This window comes from Meleagris gallopavo, chromosome 2, assembly GCF_000146605.3.
Source record: "Meleagris gallopavo isolate NT-WF06-2002-E0010 breed Aviagen turkey brand Nicholas breeding stock chromosome 2, Turkey_5.1, whole genome shotgun sequence".
Taxonomy (NCBI): Eukaryota; Metazoa; Chordata; class Aves; order Galliformes; family Phasianidae; genus Meleagris; species Meleagris gallopavo.
In genome coordinates, this window is record NC_015012.2 from 7,761,014 (window position 1) to 7,780,702 (window position 19,689).

The following is a 19,689-nucleotide window of genomic DNA, read 5'->3' on the forward strand; positions in this document are numbered from 1 at the left end:
ATGAAGAAAACAGACACCACCTTTCACTAGCTTATTCTAATACATTCATACAGCCATTTGCAAGCAGGAGGAGAGAGAAGCAAGGCTGCAGAGAAATGAAATGCCATATACAATTAACACTTAAAACTGCTGTAGTAAAACTACATGGACAAAACAAGCAATTTCCAACTACAAATGAATATATCACTTTGGCAGCTGTAGGACGCCATGAGTAGGCAAAAGCCTACACATCAAACCATGTGGCTTAAGTGCATCCAAACAATATCTGGATGCCCCTCTGGGTCTTAATGAGTAGTAAGAAGTTGTCCCTTCTGCTGGTCTTGTCTGTGGATGCCCATGGATAGACTACCACATGTTACACATTGCTTCTTTCACAAAATCACCACAGAGCAAAGCAAAATTGATTTGCTGAACAACTCTCTGACAGTGATCTCACTCCTCTATAACCATGAATGCTTCTCATGCACAGCCATGCCTGCATGTTGAAGGGAGAAATGGCTTTCACAACATTTTCCCATCTTTTTCTGTCCTATCATGGTTCTGCTCTTTAGGTCATATACACAAGAATCTGTAAATATTCAATATTCCCATTAAATGTAAATACCTGCAAATTAGTAGGCCAAGTCTAACTTGCTCATTGGTTCATGTATTTATTAGTCTGTACCTTCAGCAAAATGGAAAAATACTACACTTGTATTGGAAGTGAATGGAACTGTTCACTCTCTTTTCTAACATGCCTTCTAACAAAGCTGCTTTACATCAAAATACCAGCTGACAGTGAACACAGAAAAAACACACACCTGGTCAAGTTGACACCATTTAAAATGCATGCAAACAGTAAGAAGAGATTGTTTAAGTACAGTGTAAAAAAAGGAGCCTCTTTTATTAATACTTGAAACACTATCTCAGTATCTCTCTGTTCACGTTACATGTGTGGATTGTCTTTTTTCCCATTAAAAGATAAAACTGACTTAGAGCTGTATGCAAAGACAGATTTTCTCAGATGCCTTTTTTGCACAAGTTTGTTAAAAGTAGAAATCTTGAAATTCCACCCACTGTCTCTTGAGTCCTCCTTGGGCTTGATGAACTGTCTGCACAGGAAGTGACAAAGATCTCATGCAAATTCCTTTGCAGCTAACGTGAAGCTGAAAAGGAGCAAACTCATTCAAAAAGACATTCCAGGAAGTCAGGGAGTGCTGATGTGAATGGATAAATTAAATAATTTTGATACGGAGAGAAAATGAGTAATCTCTTTAATCTACTGTTTGCAATTTAATGTAATTTCTCTGCTTAGCAGCATCACTGCATCTGTGTTTAAGATGAGCTCTTCCTACTGTTCATCACATATGGTTGATAATGCTGAGGTAAATACAAACGAAAAGTGAACATCCAGAAACAACAGCATTTCTGAACTCTTGGAGAGTAGCACCTGGTACTACACTGATTATTATTTCTCTTCCCTTCCACTAACCTCATCTGAAGTCTGTGCTCCATTTCTGTGTAAGCAATTTCCTGCACTTAACTACATGTTTGTTCTTGTTCCCTTTAAATGTACATGAGAACTCCTTTCTTTCCCAAGGAGTAATTCATACGTGCTTCTCTCCTTGCTAGTGTGAAGGGTAAGCTGCCTATCAGGCAGAAAACTTTCTGAACAGAAGCATCCCAGATACACAATGGATTACAAAAGGTACTGGATGGAGATGGGTTATTACATGTGATGCAGAAAAAGAATCCTGTAGTTGTGATTATAGCATACCACATTTCCTACAAACATGTTTCACTAGTGCTTAAACCAGCTAGTTTGCCTGGCATGAGAGAGCAGACTATTTCTGGGCAAACAAAAATTTACTTTGGTTTAAAAAAGAAAACTAGAACTTAAACAAGAATGGTGAAGAAGAGAAATGTTATTACTGGCTTCTAATACATGAATGTAATTTTTTCTTTTCTGTTAGTGTAAAAGGTCATTACAAGCTCCTCTCTACAAGCTCCAAAATCAATGCTTATGGCTTCATAACTATCACCAAAACTGCAACTTTCATAAAGATGAAAATGATTTATACATTAATATGACAGACAAACCTATTTATTACCCTCTCCTGTTGCTATATACTTTCACCAAGTGCTAAGTGTAACTCAAAAGCCAGCTAAACCATCCAAACACAGATTCAAAAGAATCCTGTGGACTGAAACCCATCCCATGTCTGTTCACAATCATTTCTTGCCAGAGAAATGCCTATCACAAAACTCTTGCTCCTGAAAACTCCAGTCTTCATTTATTGATATATTCTGGATAGCCCCACATGAAGCTGTGAGATGGAGATTTCTGCTTAATTACAGCTTCACAGTTTGTTTGTCAGAGTCACCTAAACTGAGCCAGCAAGCCATTTGAGATGGTTAACTGTGGAATAATTCTAGACTTTCAGAGTTTGTATTTTCAAATTCCCTGATGACTCAGATTGGTATAAAGAGGTGTGGAAGGAAGATGAGAAAGATTTAAGATATTTCACTAGAAGTGCAGGTAATAATACTTAAAAAGAAAACTTTCCACTAATCCACATATGGCAAATGCTGAGCTAGTACAGTTGGCAAAGAACTGGCTGGCATATTATACCCCCTCCTCAACATATGGGATCACTGGGCCATCAGAAGGGTCTTCTAAAAGGCAAAATGCTAGGGAAGCTTAGAAAGGCTTGCTACTTCAGTTAACTGATTGCTTAGGGAAGCAGTGCAAGCAAATTATTTGGAAAAAGGTGAATAATGTGCAGAGAGAAGTATGCTTAAAATGGCTGTAGTGATGAGAACCAGTGGAATGATCTTACAGCAGCTGAAGAAGTTGAATTAATATGCACAGAATTAATATGGAAGGAGCAAAACTCTTACATCACCAGCACTCATGACTCTTGCCAATCTAACACAGATCAAAATTCTCAAGTTAGGGCGACAGAAGCAGTCTCATCGATACTCTTTTCTCATTTAGGCAAGCCCTGGAGAAGTGGGAGACACTGTTATGGTTATTATTATCATTAGCATTGTTATTTTATACCTTTATACCTAACTCATTGCAGAGAGAACAGAACTCAGGTCCATGTTGCAGGAATTACTAGATAGCATCCACAGCTTCACGCACATGTACATCACAAGCTTGGGAACAATCATTTCAGGAGAAAAATAAAGGTTAAATGCTGACTACATTTGTTTCCATGACTTTCCTTCTGACAACAATTATCTATGACTATCGGGGCAGTAAGATTTTATGCCAGCCTCACAGTGACATGAAGTCTTTGCTTCAAACTCTAGTTCTGCCTTTTTCGCAGCTATCAAGATTAAAACCTGCATATCAGTCTCAGATTCTACCTTTACTGATTGTCGAGTTCTTGAAAGCTAACCAACCCGTAACTCTGCCATGCAGCACCCTTTTTATCTTGGGGTATCTAGCTGTGATGCTTTGATATCACCAGATCAAAACATGTTTTCTTGGCATCTTCTGCCTACTTTTATATGAAACTTACAGAATTATCTAGTATAACATAAACCTCTGAACAAAAGAACCCAAAGGAATTTGATTTCCATGGTGTCAGGAGTAGTAGGGGTAATTAACCATGGATGTGATTCCAGAAAAATCTAGAAATAGTATTCAACTGTTAAAAAGATCATAAAATTCCTCTAGAAGAAAGTCTTCTGCGATACAGAGATACTTTAGCCGGAGTCTGTTCTCCAATGAGACATATCCATTCATCTGACTGATGACTGCTAAAAATTAATCATTTTACTTTTCTCATTCATTACCAGAGACATTGCTGTTATAATATTAAAAAATATGCACCAAAAAGTCATGCGTGGGAAGTTAGATATCCCTCAGGCAAGAAACACCTTCCACCACTGCTTGGGTAATGGTAAAGTCTTGGATTCAGGCTATGATGTTTCAACAGCAAACACAATTGCCCTTCTGTGGAAGATTTCCTATAACCCCGATGCCAATGCTAGAAGGCTCATTGCAGCTGAATACTGAGCGAAGCAATTTGGTGTTCAGCCATACCCTAGGGATTTCATTTCTGGGTGTATACTTAGGAAAATTTCACGCTTTCTTGCCCTACTTCTGAATCCAAGGAACATTTAGATCCTAGGTATTTAAATTCCTAAGAACTTCACTACTGTTTTCAAAAACTAATTGCTGTTCTTAATAGGGAAACATAATTTCAAGTATTTCAAGGAACAAGTATCTTGAGTAGGAATCTATCATGTGTCAAATAATCTTTCAAGAGTAATTTCCACTTAATAACAGATATTAGTACCAGCATTTATATGTTTTGTGTTCAGCAAATGTGACAAAAATCAACTATAAATACTCTACCAAAGATGTACAGAAGCATTTTAGGAGTCTTTTTCTTTAATCTCCAAAGTTCTAACATTAACGCGGTGTTTCTGTATTCAGTAGACTAGCATTTCTGCTCCACAATCATTTCCCACGAAGACAACCAAGACAGGGAATCCAGCATGTTGGAACAGTTGAGGTCTGGTTACTGTAATACAGAGGCTTTCTGTGCACAGGTAACTTGGACAAATCACATCCTAAGTTCAGTTACTTAACCTCCCCCTTTACCTACACTTACCCCCACGGGACTACTCCCCCTACATAAAGTTTTCTACCAAGTTCATGATTGTATAGTTCCCGTGCCCTTTGATTGGAGTTTTTTCACAGTTGCTAAATACTGCCACTGTTACTGGGTAATAAACAAGTTTTCTGTGCCAACACTCCAGGTCCTGCCGGGGTACTACTTTATTCAGATATGAGGAAATTAAATAATTTTCTTTTCTTTTTCAACAGCAGTCCTTTTCAAATTTCAAGCAACATTCCAAGTAAAGTGCTTTTGATCTACAGTTATTAGATCATCTTAGATCAAAACAATTCAAGCACAGAAAAAGAGATTTAGTAAAAGCTTTCTGATTTATAAGCGACCGTGCAATACTTTGGTATATCCAGTGAGTGAAACTTTCCAATCTAACTGTAATGTAATAAACCCAGATACTGTGTCTGCTCTGGAGCCTTCCCTAATGGTCTCACACCTTTCAAAATCCTGTGAAAAAAATTAAAGCTTTCCTGAAATGTAGAAGGTCAACATAAAATTTCATCTTCCCCCATGGCCGTAATGAATATTTCAGTTTCAGTACTTGGAGCTTCACTGTTCTCAGCTGTTGCTTCCACAGCAAAGAGATGGTCTGCAAGCAGACAGGCACCAAAACACTTGGAAAGTAACACCCTACATAGTTGCATAAGCTGCTTGGCTGCATTGGTAACAATCCAGTCTTTTCAGCAGGTTCAATCCTGCATCTTAATCAATTTCAGCTTTCCAACAATCTAAAACAGCCACAATAATTGAGCACAGCAGTAAAACATTTTTCTATCTCAATGAAATAAGGCACAAAAATATTTCCTTGGAAGCAGATCTCTAAAAAAGAAAACAAACCAAATCAAAAATACCCAAACAAACAGGAAAAAACCAACACCCTCTCAAACAATGACCAATGGGGGTACAACCTCCATCAAACGAGTGGATAAAATCTTCTCCACAGAATTCTCTTCTCTACCTGGTAGTACCAGAATGCTTTACTTTGGCTGCTTTGCACTAACCTGAAGACCACACTCTACCAAAAATCGAATAAAATGGATTTTTTTCTTACAAAACCTCATGCAAACAGGATCCCATTGCAGCACATGATAGAACTGCAATACTTGGATGAAATATTGCTCTGGTAGTGGTTTTACATATTGAAAGTTATGCCCGTGGCCCTGCTGTGCTGTTTTGTTTTGCCGTGAGCAGACACAGATTAGATTTCTGGTCTCATACTCTTTACTCTAAGTGAATGCTAAAGTGACAGCAAGATCAGAGCCTGGGGGGACAAGGACATGTCAGCAATCTAGCTGACTAATTAAGCAATGAAGCGATAGGTATCACAATTAGTTTCATTCCATTCTTAAAGTATGGCGGCTCCAATACAAGGAAAAACAAATGACAATATGCATAAATTGGGAGAGCTGTGCTGGAAGCGAAGCCTTCTGTTCTCACCTTCCTACCTCTAGTAACAAGTTGTCAGCACACACAAAATTTGTTTTTAAAAACATCCCACTGATACGTTCCATTAAACGATTCTCTTGCTTAAAAAAGAACAGGCATCTGCTGAAATTCTAGAGATAAAATTCACATTGTCAGAGTTTGCTTTTGTGATCCTAGAATACCTACACTGCACATTGCCACATTCAAGAGAAGTTAATTCAGAATTTTACTTGAGAAACAGTGAAGTATCAGTGTATTCATGTACACTTAGCTTGGACATTTCTAATAAACTGTTAATCTGATTTAAAGTAGACTGGCTTTTTTTTTTTTAATTACTTCAACATACGATGGAATTGAACATATACAAATCCTAACGCAAATAAACAGTGTTCAGTACTAAGCTCTTGAAACCCAGATCTATGATAGAAATGTGGAGACGGACTCTTCAACAGCAGCAAGGCTTAGTGACATTACAATAGATCAAGACAAAGTATTGTTCAACATGATTTTCTTCCTTCTCAATGGCATATCCAGCTGTCTGGTACCGTTTGTTACTAGAAGACTCTTTTCACTGAAACTGCAGTTGCTGTTACTGTTGTCATTAAATCCTTAAAGAAAAATACAAGCTCCTACTGCTGCTCTCTCCCTATGAACCAGGGACTGAATAGAGATGAACCAACACCTTATTAAGTCCAAGCAAAGCTTTTATGATGGCCCGCAGAAATAAATAGGATGTCTACAATCCACATAAAGGCACTGTTAATAATAAAGACAAAAATTTGGTATGAAAAACCTACCTTTGGAGAAGAAGAAAGCTCTCTCGATGCAGGAATAGCTGACACATTCTCACTCATGTTTGTCTCTGTCTTTGGCAAGAGGTTTGGTGGTTCAGGCGCCCTTCTTTTCATCTTCTTTTCTGGTTCTTGCAATGGACCAACTTTAATTAAAGCAGGGCTTGATTTTGGTTCATAAAATGGATTTGATCTAATTAAAGAAAGGAAACGTATTTCTTTACAATTGTCTTGGAATTCAAAACAGAAATAAGACTTGTTTAGGGAAACTGATGACTAAAGTGCTTTTATTATCCCATGCAAGAGAATGTTTAGCTTTTACATGCTACTTTCTGATATGACTGACAAGTGAGAAAAACGGTTCCAACTGGATTAGCTCAGAACTTCTTTAGACAACTTCCAAATTACATGTTTTATTAATAACTAAATTAAAATATACTTGGCTATTTAAAGATCTCATTTATAGGTGAGCTCAATACCAACAAATTCGAGAGAGGATGCTAGCTGTTGAATATGCCAATGAACAGAAGTAAGAATTCTTAATCAGAACAGATTTAAGTTCCAACCGCCTATTTGTTCTATCCTAAACAAATACTTCCACAGCATTTCCAAATGTGATCTAATAGTTTAATACATCAACTATCAATCAACAAAACATTGAATAAAAGCTTCACCTATGGACTTGAAAGTAGATGGCTATTCTGCTAAGGATACTTACAGGAACTTCCTTCACACTAACCTAACTTACTCATAACCTTCACTTTTCACGTTTTGCCGTCCAAAACAAGACAATTCATTATGAAACTGGCAAGTTAACTTATTCTTTTCTCTTCCATACCTCCCCTGCAAAATGTATTTATCGTGCGTCTCAAACAATGTCATGAAGTCACTGCAATCCCCAAAGGTCTTTCTGCATACAGTTATATAAAGTGTAACTGATCAAGACAAATAACCTCAGTCCTTCAAAATCCACTCTAGATAGAAACAATAATGCATACAGCATTTGATAAAATTACCTAGCTAGATTCATTTTCAAATTTCCTCTCGGGATAAGAGAAATGAGCTAGCCCATGCTGTCTTAACTAAAAAAGGTGGGCACAAATGAAAAGCCCACTAGTCACCCAGTTTCCTTCCACATAACACTAGATTTCTCTCAGTTTTGTTCATTTATAGTATGGAAATATGTCTTACAGTCTCTTGGCCTGACTTTAGAATTTATCTCAATGCAGTTTGTCCTTGTCCTTTTGACTGAGAAGAAGAAAGCAATTAATAATCCACACTGCAGAAAATAAGTCTACTTCTGAAAGGCAAAATCTATTGAAGCACATAAGAGAAGACCAGGCATAAAACCTCCAGACCTTTCAGAGAATCTGCCGCCACTTGTTACAGATCTAAATCCAGATAGTGAAGTGAAAGAACAACTAACACTAAAATAACTCATCTGCTGACTGAAGGCAACTTTCAGGTGTTCCCTCTTTGCTGCTCATCAAGCGCAAAGCCATCAGTGCAATAAAAACTAAGGACAAGAACAAAATAGTAAGTTAAATGAGAAACAGATGGGTGTTTTCCATGGGAGCCAGCAGAAAAAGGAGGGTATTCAGTCTGAAGCAGGGAATGCACCTAGCAGTCAGAAACTCTAATTTAGCTGACAGCCTAGCTCAGCTGTCTTCAGACACCAGGAAGTTCAAAGGGAGGTGAAAATGAAGATAAAAGATATAAAGGCTGAAGAACAACACGTGCTGCAGGACAGCACAAAGTCTTCCTTAGCTCTATAAGGCAGATTTTTGAACAGACAACAGATGCAACATGTTTGGTGATGGTGAAATTATCCTCCGCGGCCTTACTGGGAATGAGAAAGGTGTATTTGTAAGGTGTTAAAAATGATTTGGGTGGAAAAAAACCCACTAAAGAGTAAAAAAAGTTGGGAAGAACTACTATGTTTTGATTTTTTATGCTGCAGGATTCTCTGTGCTGCACGTGTAATTCTGAAGAATTGGACCTGCTGCATCCATCAGAAGAACAGGCTGTACAGAGACAAGTTGCTGTTTCTTTTTTCCATAGAAAATATCTTGCTTTAAAGCCAGGCCAAGCCCTTCACACTTTGGCCATGGCATGGTCTGAACACACACAATTTTCCACTTTCTCTTTCCACTTAAATAATCTTAAAAATAAATTTTTGAAAATGTTTATCAGCAAGTTTTACACAAACAAAATTCCCCAGTTCTTGCCAGAAAAAGTCTACACATTTTTAAGTCCCTGGTATCTGATATATGCAGCAGAGCTTGGTCCAACAGCCTCCATGTAGTGCTGACGAGAAACTAAGCATGGGAATAGCCTGGCTGAAAAAAAACTTAGCTGAAAAATCCCTATGCACTCCTTCCTGAAGTTAGCTCACTAACTCTTTGTTTCAGTTATATTACTGAACTGATCCACACAGTGGGATTTACCTAAAGAGACATTAGACTGTCCATGACAAAACTAAATAAACCAACCTGATGAGCTACCTGACACTAAGAAGTCAGTGGCAGCAGGGTGGCTTGTGGCTCCTATGGAAAGTCAGTTTCAAGAGATAGCAACTAAACAGCCTTACCAATTAGACAGCATTGTCCTCAGCCACGCAATGATTAACAAGATAAGAAGCTACAGAGCCAAACAGTATCTGAAAAAGCAAGCTTTATTCTGATCAATTTAAAAATGTCTTTGACCAGCATCATTGGTTAACAAAAAAATAAATAAAATTGCTATTTTACTGAGGTAGAAGATCAAAGCCATCAGCGTGCTATAGGTAAGAGACCAGGCTGTCTTACAAATAAAAAATGCTAAGGTTGATGGCGTCGCACTTTAAGTACTGGTCATCTGCACTGTCTTCAAATAACTCAACTTAGCAAGGTCTGCTATTCTTTATTAACAGTTAGCCACCTAGCATTTTGACTTGTAATGTAAACAATTCAAAAAGTAAAAGAAGATTTTTACACTAACATTCAAGTTCCCAGACAAATAAAAATAAAAATAAAAAAAAAAAATAATGTTCCTTATCTCAAGCTAGGGACGAGAACTTAGCCAGAGGAAGTATGTTCTGGGAAAGTAGCTCCACAGCTGAACTTATGTGCAGGAGAACATCTAAGTCCATCTGTACCATGCAATGCCTCAATATGCTGATGCTTGTGACCATGCTTTGCTGATGCGAGTTGTGAAATCTTACATTACCTTCACAACCATTAGTGCAATACATTGCCATTAAGCCAGTTACTCAAGGTAAATCCTCCTCAGAGGCACAGCGAGGATAAGTACCTTATCCAAGGTTACGAGAGTTTGTTACAAAACTGGAATCAGAGTTCAGATCTTCGGGCACTTTGTGTAAGTCTTGAGTCCACAATCAGAACTAGCAATTTGCCAAAGCAGAGTGGGACAAGGGTCCTGATTTTCAGTGATGTGTTCATGTTCCCAGGACACATCATCACATTTCACACACAACAGGAGAAAGCCAAGTGGTGCATTAAGTGAACCCCAAAGAAACTTTTAAGAAGCAGTGATAAAAGTACATGATATTTCCTGAGTGACAATAAACGCCCTGAAGGAGACTTCTATTTCTTATACCTTTCACCTATTACATTCAGAAACATTCTTGAAAAAGCAATGGACCAGTGGTACTAAAAAATGATTAAAAAAAATCAACCCAAAACAAAACAACAAAAATTGGAAGATAAGATAGTTAGGAGAGGTTGAAAATAGCATGCAAAGTTTTCTAATGCCATGATATGACCCAGTTGTTCAGCCTTGTCTTGAATACACTGCTCAGGCCAAGTCAACACCCATCTTAAAATAGATACATAGCAGAAGAAATAAGAGGGTCCAGAGACGTGCGATGAAAATGATTAGAGACATGAAGAGACTTCTGCATGAAGAGAGATTGAAAAAGTTAGCACCACTTAACTCAGACAAGTGACAAGTAATGGTGAACATGCTAGAGATACAGAATACAGCAACAGTTTATGGCAGATAAAACTCAATACTACTTGCTGTTGTTTTCAGAAGCAAACAGAAGGGACTGTAGATGGATTTGGGAAGGTAACTTATTTACAATCAATAAAAGGAAATACATTTCATATAATACCTTGTTTTCTTGTGGAACTCTCTGCCACAAATTGACACTGAAGCCTAGACTTTAATAGGATTAGGAAGAAGATGAGCAATTTAGATAATAAAAGCATCTGCATTCACAGTGAGTAACAAACAATATCCATCTGGACATAAACTCTTAACATTTGGGACACACAAAAACTGAACTGCCTATGAAAATCTTTCTTTTAGTGCTCATAATACTACGCATATCCTTAGCAGAAACAATGTATTGAAAAAAATGGCAATTAATAACATGAAGCAAGGCATAATAGTGCTTTTTACCTGTGAGTTAGTATCCCAAGTCTTATGTTCCTACACTGATGTTCTGTTACTACATTTTTTTCCTTCACAATGTTTAAGTATAAAGATTCATCCTATGGTTCTCCTTGCCCACCTCTACCCAACACATCTAAAAAATTGCCTCCATGTCTTTTTCAGTGACATAGCACTGGGAGGAAAGTGGCATGAGGAGACTACAGGAGGGTCAATTCATAAAAATTTGTGTAAAAGATGTAAAATTACATTTATATTCTTATTTCTCCCTGTTGATTCTGGTGATCTGTGAACAATCAGAGATGGTCACTGTGACTGCCAACAGTGTGATCACACCGTGGTCTGATGATATAGCAGCCAGCACTGTTGGTGAGGCATTGCCCTGATGGATGGAGCTGGCAGAGAAATCATCTCTCAGTGTCCCCAGTGTCCCCTTTTTTTTCTTCATTTCCACAGAACATCAATGTATCTATGGCCACAGAGCTTTAAAAGGAAAAAACCTTGCAGGGTCCTTTATACATTTCTATTAGAATGCATGGGAATTCTTCAATTTCCTACAACATGGCTATAAACAGAGAAACATGAAGATGATAGTAGGACACCTGTATTAATATTAAATATTAAAGCAATGCAAATGTCATCCCATGATAAATCTCCTTAAGTACCGTAAAACTAAAGTGTAATTACAGTTGTTGTCTGTAAAATTGCTCGTGTGTAATCACCATAAACTGCCTCACGAGTGGTGTGGTTGGTGACTAATAACCACAAACTAGGAATAAGTAAACACCTTCAAACCTCCTAAGCTGCACAACTCTTGCAAAGAAATCTCACTCCTTGTTAAGCCTCTACACTAAAAAGCAAGGCAGCCAGTGCAAGTTTATTAAAGTTTTGTATGTGGTTATGATAAAAGAAACAGCTTAACGAAGCGCATATGGTATCAGCATTTTGATTTTAGGTAGTAGAAATAATGGCAAAGAAGACAGGAAGGATCTTTGTATCATTACAATTGGCAGGGCATGAAGGGCCAAACAGGCATGCAGATCTGTTTCCTATCAAAGAGGCACAGAAGCTTTTGCTAGCTGATTATGTTCACCTGTGGAGCTGAACAGTGTGACTTGGGGGTATGGTATTTCCTACTGCTAAGCTGAAGACCAGTCATGTTCTGAGGAGGTGATTAAGGATCACCACGACTGAGCCCAATACACCTGAAGATTAAGCCAGGGATCCCACTAATGCTTCCAAGGCTGCTGAAAGATGAAGAATCATACTTACTCATCTAGTTCTTCCTCTTCAGCTTTGGAGGTATCTGCATAGAGGTATTTGCTCATATCTACTGGTCTGACGTTCTTCCTTTTTGCAGGCTGAGGAGGAGAATCTCTTATGGTTACAAATGTTTCGGGGTCAGGATCTGGTTCATCAAATGGGTTCAAGTACTCCGGGGCATCTTCGTCCTTGAAAGGATTGTAACTGTCAACATAGAAACCTTCTTCTGCCTTTGAAGATGATGCGATCTCACTGTCCAGTTCTACCAAACAACAAGAAAATCATTAAGCAGATTAAATCTAGAAAAAAATTTGAAGCTGTTTTATCAGATCTTTGTATTTTGAGGTTTATGAAAAGATTTACTTTATAATTCCCAAGATGTAAAGTCCTAGCCTTAGACAAATTTTCATGCTTCATTTGTAGCGTGACCTTGTTTATGCCAAAATTGGGTCTTTGAAAAGATAATTTCATCTAGAGTGCACTGAATAGGTTTCATTTTCTCATTTACTAAAGCGCTTTCAACCGACTTGTTATTAGTTTTCTTATTTGTCATATAAATGGTATCACAACAGATTTTAAAGCATTTTCCCAAGCTATTAGCCAATCTGTATCCTAACAAAATGTTCTTAATTGTTTGAGTTTTTAATAAAGCAAAAAGATACCCTATATTTTATAATAAAATGACTTTTATTGGATATTAGAAATGGTGATAGCTAGTAGGTACTCTTTTCATTTCTTAAAATGACTGAATTAAAATCATGACCAGTAATTACATTTTAAAATATATAAATTTTCCTTGCTAACCGGTCTTTTGAACAATACACCATCTGACAGCAAAAAAAAGAATTTAAATTAATCTTAAAGAGATGGATAATCAAATTACGCATTTATTATTTGGGCTGTAGAGCAAAAAGTTATTACCGACCTGGAGCTCCACTCAGTTCTTTAGAGTAACAGACCCTATAGAAAGAACACTGCATAGAAGCGAAGGACTGCAGGATAGTGAATGAATATTGAAATCCCATACAGCGATAAAATGTTCCTCACACTGACACCAGTACCTCCATCTTACTCTTCTCTCAGAATCCAGTGAGTGGTTCAATGTGGGATTTGAGTGCTTTCTAAAACTACGTAAATACGAACTTCAAGGTACAGTTTTTAAAACCTCATTTTCAATGGCCACTCCCACATTATTCGTGATGAAAAGTCTTTCTTCTTCAGACTTATGGTTACTAAATTGAACAAAACATACTTTTTAGTTTTAAAAGGAAAAGTTTAAAAGTTTTTGTAGCAAGGCTCTAAAAAAATAAATAAAGATGGATTTCCAAGTATATTTGTCACTAGGCAAATACTTGGGAAGACAACATTTCTAGTCAATCAACTAAAGAAGGCAAGGGGCAGTGAAAAAAAGCAGCGCTGAAGTCACTTGGTCTTGGATGTAAGATGTTAAGTTGCCTATCCAAGTGAACTGATAGAAAACAAAGATGTTTTCCTGGTGGAGCAGAAACTTTCCATTTGCCCTGTCTCCAGCCATTAGCACAGAGCCAAGGTGACAGACAGCCCTACACAGTGCTGATCGACTGTAACCTACGGCTTGTGCAAGAGCCACTGCTGGCTGAACCAGAATATGGCCCAATGGTGCAAGGAGCAGCTCCACCTACCTTCTGCACTGGATTAGTCACCAGCCAGTAGGCCTAGAGCAGGAAAAGCTTTAGTCCTTCTCAGAACTACTGGGACCTACTGGAAAGACTTGATTACAGATGCCTAGTGCCTTTCTTCTTCTTGATTCTTCACATTTGACCTGCAAAGGCTGTGTTATCATACTGTCTTCTGCGCTACTTTTAAGAAGCTGTTTCTGAAGTGTTTGATCATAAATCTAAAGAACAAATGGTTTTGCCTCAAATAAAGGAATAAAATAATGAAAACCTTACTTAAACCCTAGGTGGACACCGAGGAGATAATTCACCCATCTGGGATTGATGGTAAGCTCAGCTGGGTGGAAGAAAATAAAGCTGTACTTTGCCAGACAGTACTACAGGTTCTAATTGGTAGACACACTTATGACTATGCACAGTGCTTGTGCCTATGGGATTTCCCTGCAGTGATTATTTGTAAAATTACATTTAAAAATGCCTTTAATTCCAGGTTTAAAGTCTCTTATTCCATCAGCAACTTGGTCCAACTTAGTATTAAAGAAGCAGTACAGTACTTACAACTATCTTTTTTTGTATACCGTATGTTCTTGTTCTTATATTTAGCTTCACTTTCAGAATGCAGCTATCATAGTCTCACATCAAGAGCTGGAGTTAAAAGGAAAATGAAAAGGAGTGCAGTCTAGTCATTGCACTGAAATGGGATGACAGGAAATAAGGTGAGATCAGAAAAAACTATTTTTATGCCTAATAGCCAAACAGCCTTTACACTGTCAAAGCATATTATAAAAAGATCTATTTAATCCTTCTAACAGTAGAAAAAAAAGAACTGCAATAACAGCCTTAGAAAAATCTGAAGGAAAAGAAAGATGTTCTGTTACCACTTAAACTGGTTAAGCCTTACCACTTGCCACCTTCCATTTCTCTCTTCTCTTAGAACTCTGGAGAATCAGCTAACCAGGATTCACATTGCTAATGTCTAAAATCAGGTGAGCTAAATGCCCACATTTACTGTCTAGAAATGCACGACTAGAAGCTCATGACAGTCGTGGGTGATACTCCAATGTTACCAACACGTTTAGTGCTTTGATGAACGAGGTCAAGCACTGGTGCTTAAGAGCTCTGCAGTAACCTACTGTAGATTTTGAGTAACCTAACGAAACACAGAAAGGTGGCCCATGTACACGTTATTCAAATTGAACTGCTCATCAAAAACCCTTTGATCAAAGTTATTTCAAATCTTGAAATATTTTATCAAGGAACCACACAACCCCTAATGCCTCCTTCTACAACTGTGTATTAGAAGATGGATCACCACACCTGCACACAGATCTGTTGATAAATACACGTTATCATAGCTGAGCAAAACTTCCTGATAACTCACATGTGGCATTCAAAGTAATGTTCATACAATTAACCCACTCTGCTAAGATGCATACATTGTGGTTTAAAAAGGGGGCGACCTATTACTGCAAAGAATGCCAGTAGAATTTCCTGACACTAAAAACATTCAGGGAAATCATCTCTTGAAACTGAATGGTAAGCTTCTATCTTTAACATGCCCTCAAGCACCTCTTGGAAACAAGTTAAATTTTTGTTTAAATCCGATAGATTTTAAGGAGAACACAAATGGTTTTTGGAGTTCTTTCTATTTCAACACTGTGGATCAAGTGCTGCAACCCTAACCAGGGCAAATTTATTTCTTGCATTCATTAGCTCAGAGGTAACTACAGATATGGCCTCACACACAGAGCGCTGAGATCAGCAACTGAGACACCTCAGGCTTACTATTAGCTAACAGACATCACAAAATGCTGCACATAGGCTAACTGTAAAGGAGCCTCTAAAAACATCATTTTTAAGAATTAATTTTACAGGCAGGACTTACAGGCACTCACTAGAACCACTTAGCTTGTCTCCTCATTCTCTCTTCCTGTCATCCAGGACACCATTTTTTTTCTCTGCTTCCTCAGTTGTTCCCACAAAAGGGGGGAGCCCATCCTGCACTGGAGGGCAGAGCCCAGAGGCTCATTAGCCAACTAGCAGAGAATGGTTTTGGGGTTTGCACCCACTGTGCTTCGCTGCCAGCAGGCAGAGCAAAGAACAAACCCTAAAAAGCCAGGGAAAATGTTCCCTCTTCTGAATCCAACTAGAACCTTCAGGTCTCTCTTTCGTGTCAGGTGTTGTCACTGCTCTGTGAGTCCCTCTAAAACTTAAAAAGACGCTTCTTTCCTTCTTCAGGTTGATTTTATACTAATAACTCATCAGCTGTTTTCTTGTTCTTCCCGTCATTAATCACAGCTGAAAAAAAACTCAGGACATTCAGTTGCTGAAGTAATTTTTTAATTGTAGCTCTCTACACAGATTTAAAAATTACATTTGCAACTTGGCACTCCAAGGGTCAAGCACATGGTAATTTTGCATGGTTAAGTAACAAAGCCACAGGGGTAGGAGTGACAAGAGAACAGGTAGAATATTACTACAGCAGCAGCACCATCTGCTCTTGTGCCAGACTCTGAAGACAGTTCTTGCTCTAGCTGCACTGAGAAAGACTGCCTGTGATATTAATCACCCCGACTGGCACTGCCTATCTGCACAATCAGCCTTCTAGTTCCCAGAGGATCTCCAAAAATCACCCTGCCCTTCAAACCACTTGCCTTTTGTAACACAAACATATTGTGACATACTCCTCAGAACCAAACAGAACCCCTAACAAAACATTACACACACAACTTTCCCCTTGGCAAAAGATGAAAGAAGAAGCCACATGTGAAAGATACTTAGCTATGTCACTGCTGCACTACTGGCAGGCACGCAGACATGATGGTGATGTGAGTGCAGCGGAACATGCAGCATAAAAATATTACTTCCCAATACTTCTAGAAAGCACAATGTTTGGCATTCCTACAAACCACTGATGATTCTCCCCTACGTTTTTTAGCCAGTACCAGCAAGACATTACATTTCATTAAGAAACATAAAAAGAGAAATCTTTTCTCCTACATCTTGGTTCCTGTATTGCTCTCTTTAGGACTATCCTATAAGGATGCTGGGTGTTGGTACTGCAAAACAATATTATTTTCATTTGCACTGTGATGTACTTTGCAGTGAGTTCAGAAGTCTGCACACAACATAAAGAAATGCACTGGTAAAGTAAATAGTGTTTTAAATTAAAATGGGATGTAGTGACAGAAAATAGCTATCCTCATGTCTTAGGTGTGTATTGGTCATACACAACTTCAAAAGCAGAATCCCCATCTAATTAGAAAATATTCTGGGGACACTGACAGTGTTCTGTAGTTTCCTATTTGCATTTATTGGCTACGATGCCTTCACAAGTAAAATATTTTGCACAAAAACTATCTGATTGTAGAGTTCTGTTGTAATGGGACTAAAAGACTATCCAAAAGGCAATCTTCAGATGATTATCAACATATTGGCTAGTATAAAAGCTGCAGAATGGTATTCTGGACAAGATTTTGCTCTAGATTCTTCAGATTTCTAACATCTAGCTGACCTACTAGATACAGAGATGATAAGCCTCAATTTGACATGTCAACCACAAGATGCATTGAAAGATTTTTGAGGATTTTTGATGCAAGTTGTTCATAAGCATGTTCACTCTACTGTGCATGATCACTTACACCAAGGACTTTTTAAACCACAGCAGTAACCCTGAGGTAGCTTGCTGAAGCCCTCTGCCATGCAGAGCACCCACAGTGAACACACAGATGCTGGGAGCAATCCTGCCTTCGGTTTCCCTCCACCCTTCATTCCCCGGGTTAGGTGATTATGGGATTAAAAAGGTAGAGGGAAAGCAGCTCAGCTGTGGACAGGCACAAGAAATATCTGTCTAGGAAAGAAGCACCTACTGGCAAGCAATTCTCCTTTCTCTTTGAGTGACTGTCAGTGCATACACATTCATATGCTGGGTGACTGCAAGCACTCTCACTAAGCACTCAAGGTAGTGGCTTTATAGGAATATCCCTGGACTGTTCAGCCAAGTGGCACATGGTGCCTTCTAGCCTCTGATGGCAAAGGACTCAGGAAATGAGGCTGCAGGTGGATGCCCATCTTGGGGAAATCATGTTACAAATTTCACTGAGAGCCTCTGATCTTTCACATAAAACCTAAATTCAAGATTCTGGATCGTTCATATAAAAAGATAAAGCAGACTAACGTGTAGTGGATAGAAAAATACCTCATCCCTGCATGCATAAAAAGTTAATCTCCCAATTTAAGCTGATCACAAGACAAGTAAAACAGGTAATGTGACTCTTGAAGCCTGTAGGAGAAAGTCTGCCCTAAACTCCTGAACCTCTGTCATGCTCCCAGGCTCCTGGGGCGGCCACCAAATAGGTCCCATTCACTGAAGGATGGAAAAACAAACAAGTGGGCATAGTCTCAAATTGCCTCCAAAAAAGAGACAGCAGCAGTAAAACTTGCACTGAGATCTCCAAGTAGAAGAAGTATCCTAAACTAAGAGGGACTACATCTGCTAACAGACGGAAAACTAACCAGGTTGTTCTCTGTGGAAGGGCAAGAACAGATGGGCTTCCAGAGTATTCCATAGCTCCAAACTACAGTCGAAAACAAAGGGAAGTGTCCTCAAAATGACAGAGTCTATGTACAGCCCATGTATAGATATGCCAATTAGCCATAGATATGTCTAAGAGATCCCTTCTGTTGCTGCAGACCAGAACAGTCATAACTAATTTGTCTTAGCACTTTTACTCCCCTCCCCCTAACGTTCTGTTGAAGGTAGAGGGCTGGAGAAAAGGCACAACTCAAGAAGGACAAGTGAGGGAGGACAAACATCACCAATGCCCATTGCAGGGACAAGACAGCTCTGGAGTGGAAGAGCCAGCACTTCTCAAAGGTGCCTGTGGTGGTTTAAAGTCTCCAATGAGGCACCAACTGTAAATTAAAAACTTAGAAATGCCACCCCAGATGTCCCACTTCGATCTGACAGCCCAAAACACTTTAGATTTCCACAATGTTCAGTGCTCCAGGAAGGCAAATTTCTTTCATATGAACATGACTGAGACCCCACTCCTCCCAAACGAAAAACACCTATGACACAGTAGGAAGAATCCAGTGCCACCCTGTTTATCAAAATCACTGTCATGTTATGGTACGTTGATTGCTGCGTGATGGTGACTGTGTGGGAGGAATAGCTGGTACACACACACCCAGCATCACTGCCCACAGCAATACAGATGGGACTTCTTTGGGGACCCAAGAGCCTGAGACCTATCCAAGCACACAAAGCAGATCCAGAGGAATGGAGGATTGTCTATGATGGCAGTAAAGCCTTCAACAATACCATTAAAGGGACTACAACTGATTGAAAAACTGTGACATATACATATGGGGAGTCTTTTGGGAATGTAAGCAGGCTGGAGCTTCGGATGCAGGCTACTCGTTGGGAACATGACAAAGATCCAGACACCAAAACGTAATCCATATAGTATTAGTATCTACAACGCTGAAACAACTCACTTCTGCAGCTCAAGACAACTCATGAGTGGGAGG

The 19,689-nt window shown here is 38.7% G+C and overlaps 1 protein-coding gene across 9 annotated transcripts in view; it reads right to left on the reverse strand.

Moving 5' to 3' along the window:
* EHBP1 (EH domain binding protein 1) overlaps positions 1-19,689 on the reverse strand; it is a 190,508-nt gene that overhangs the window by 87,853 nt on the left and 82,966 nt on the right. For all 9 annotated transcript variants that reach the window (XM_019612557.2, XM_031552304.1, XM_010706463.3 and 6 more), the window contains 2 exons: positions 12,512-12,764; positions 6,851-7,037 (listed from right to left, as the gene is read on the reverse strand). In XM_019612557.2, coding sequence (XP_019468102.1) covers positions 6,851-7,037; positions 12,512-12,764 — 440 coding nt within the window. The remainder of the gene's footprint in view (positions 1-6,850; positions 7,038-12,511; positions 12,765-19,689) is intronic.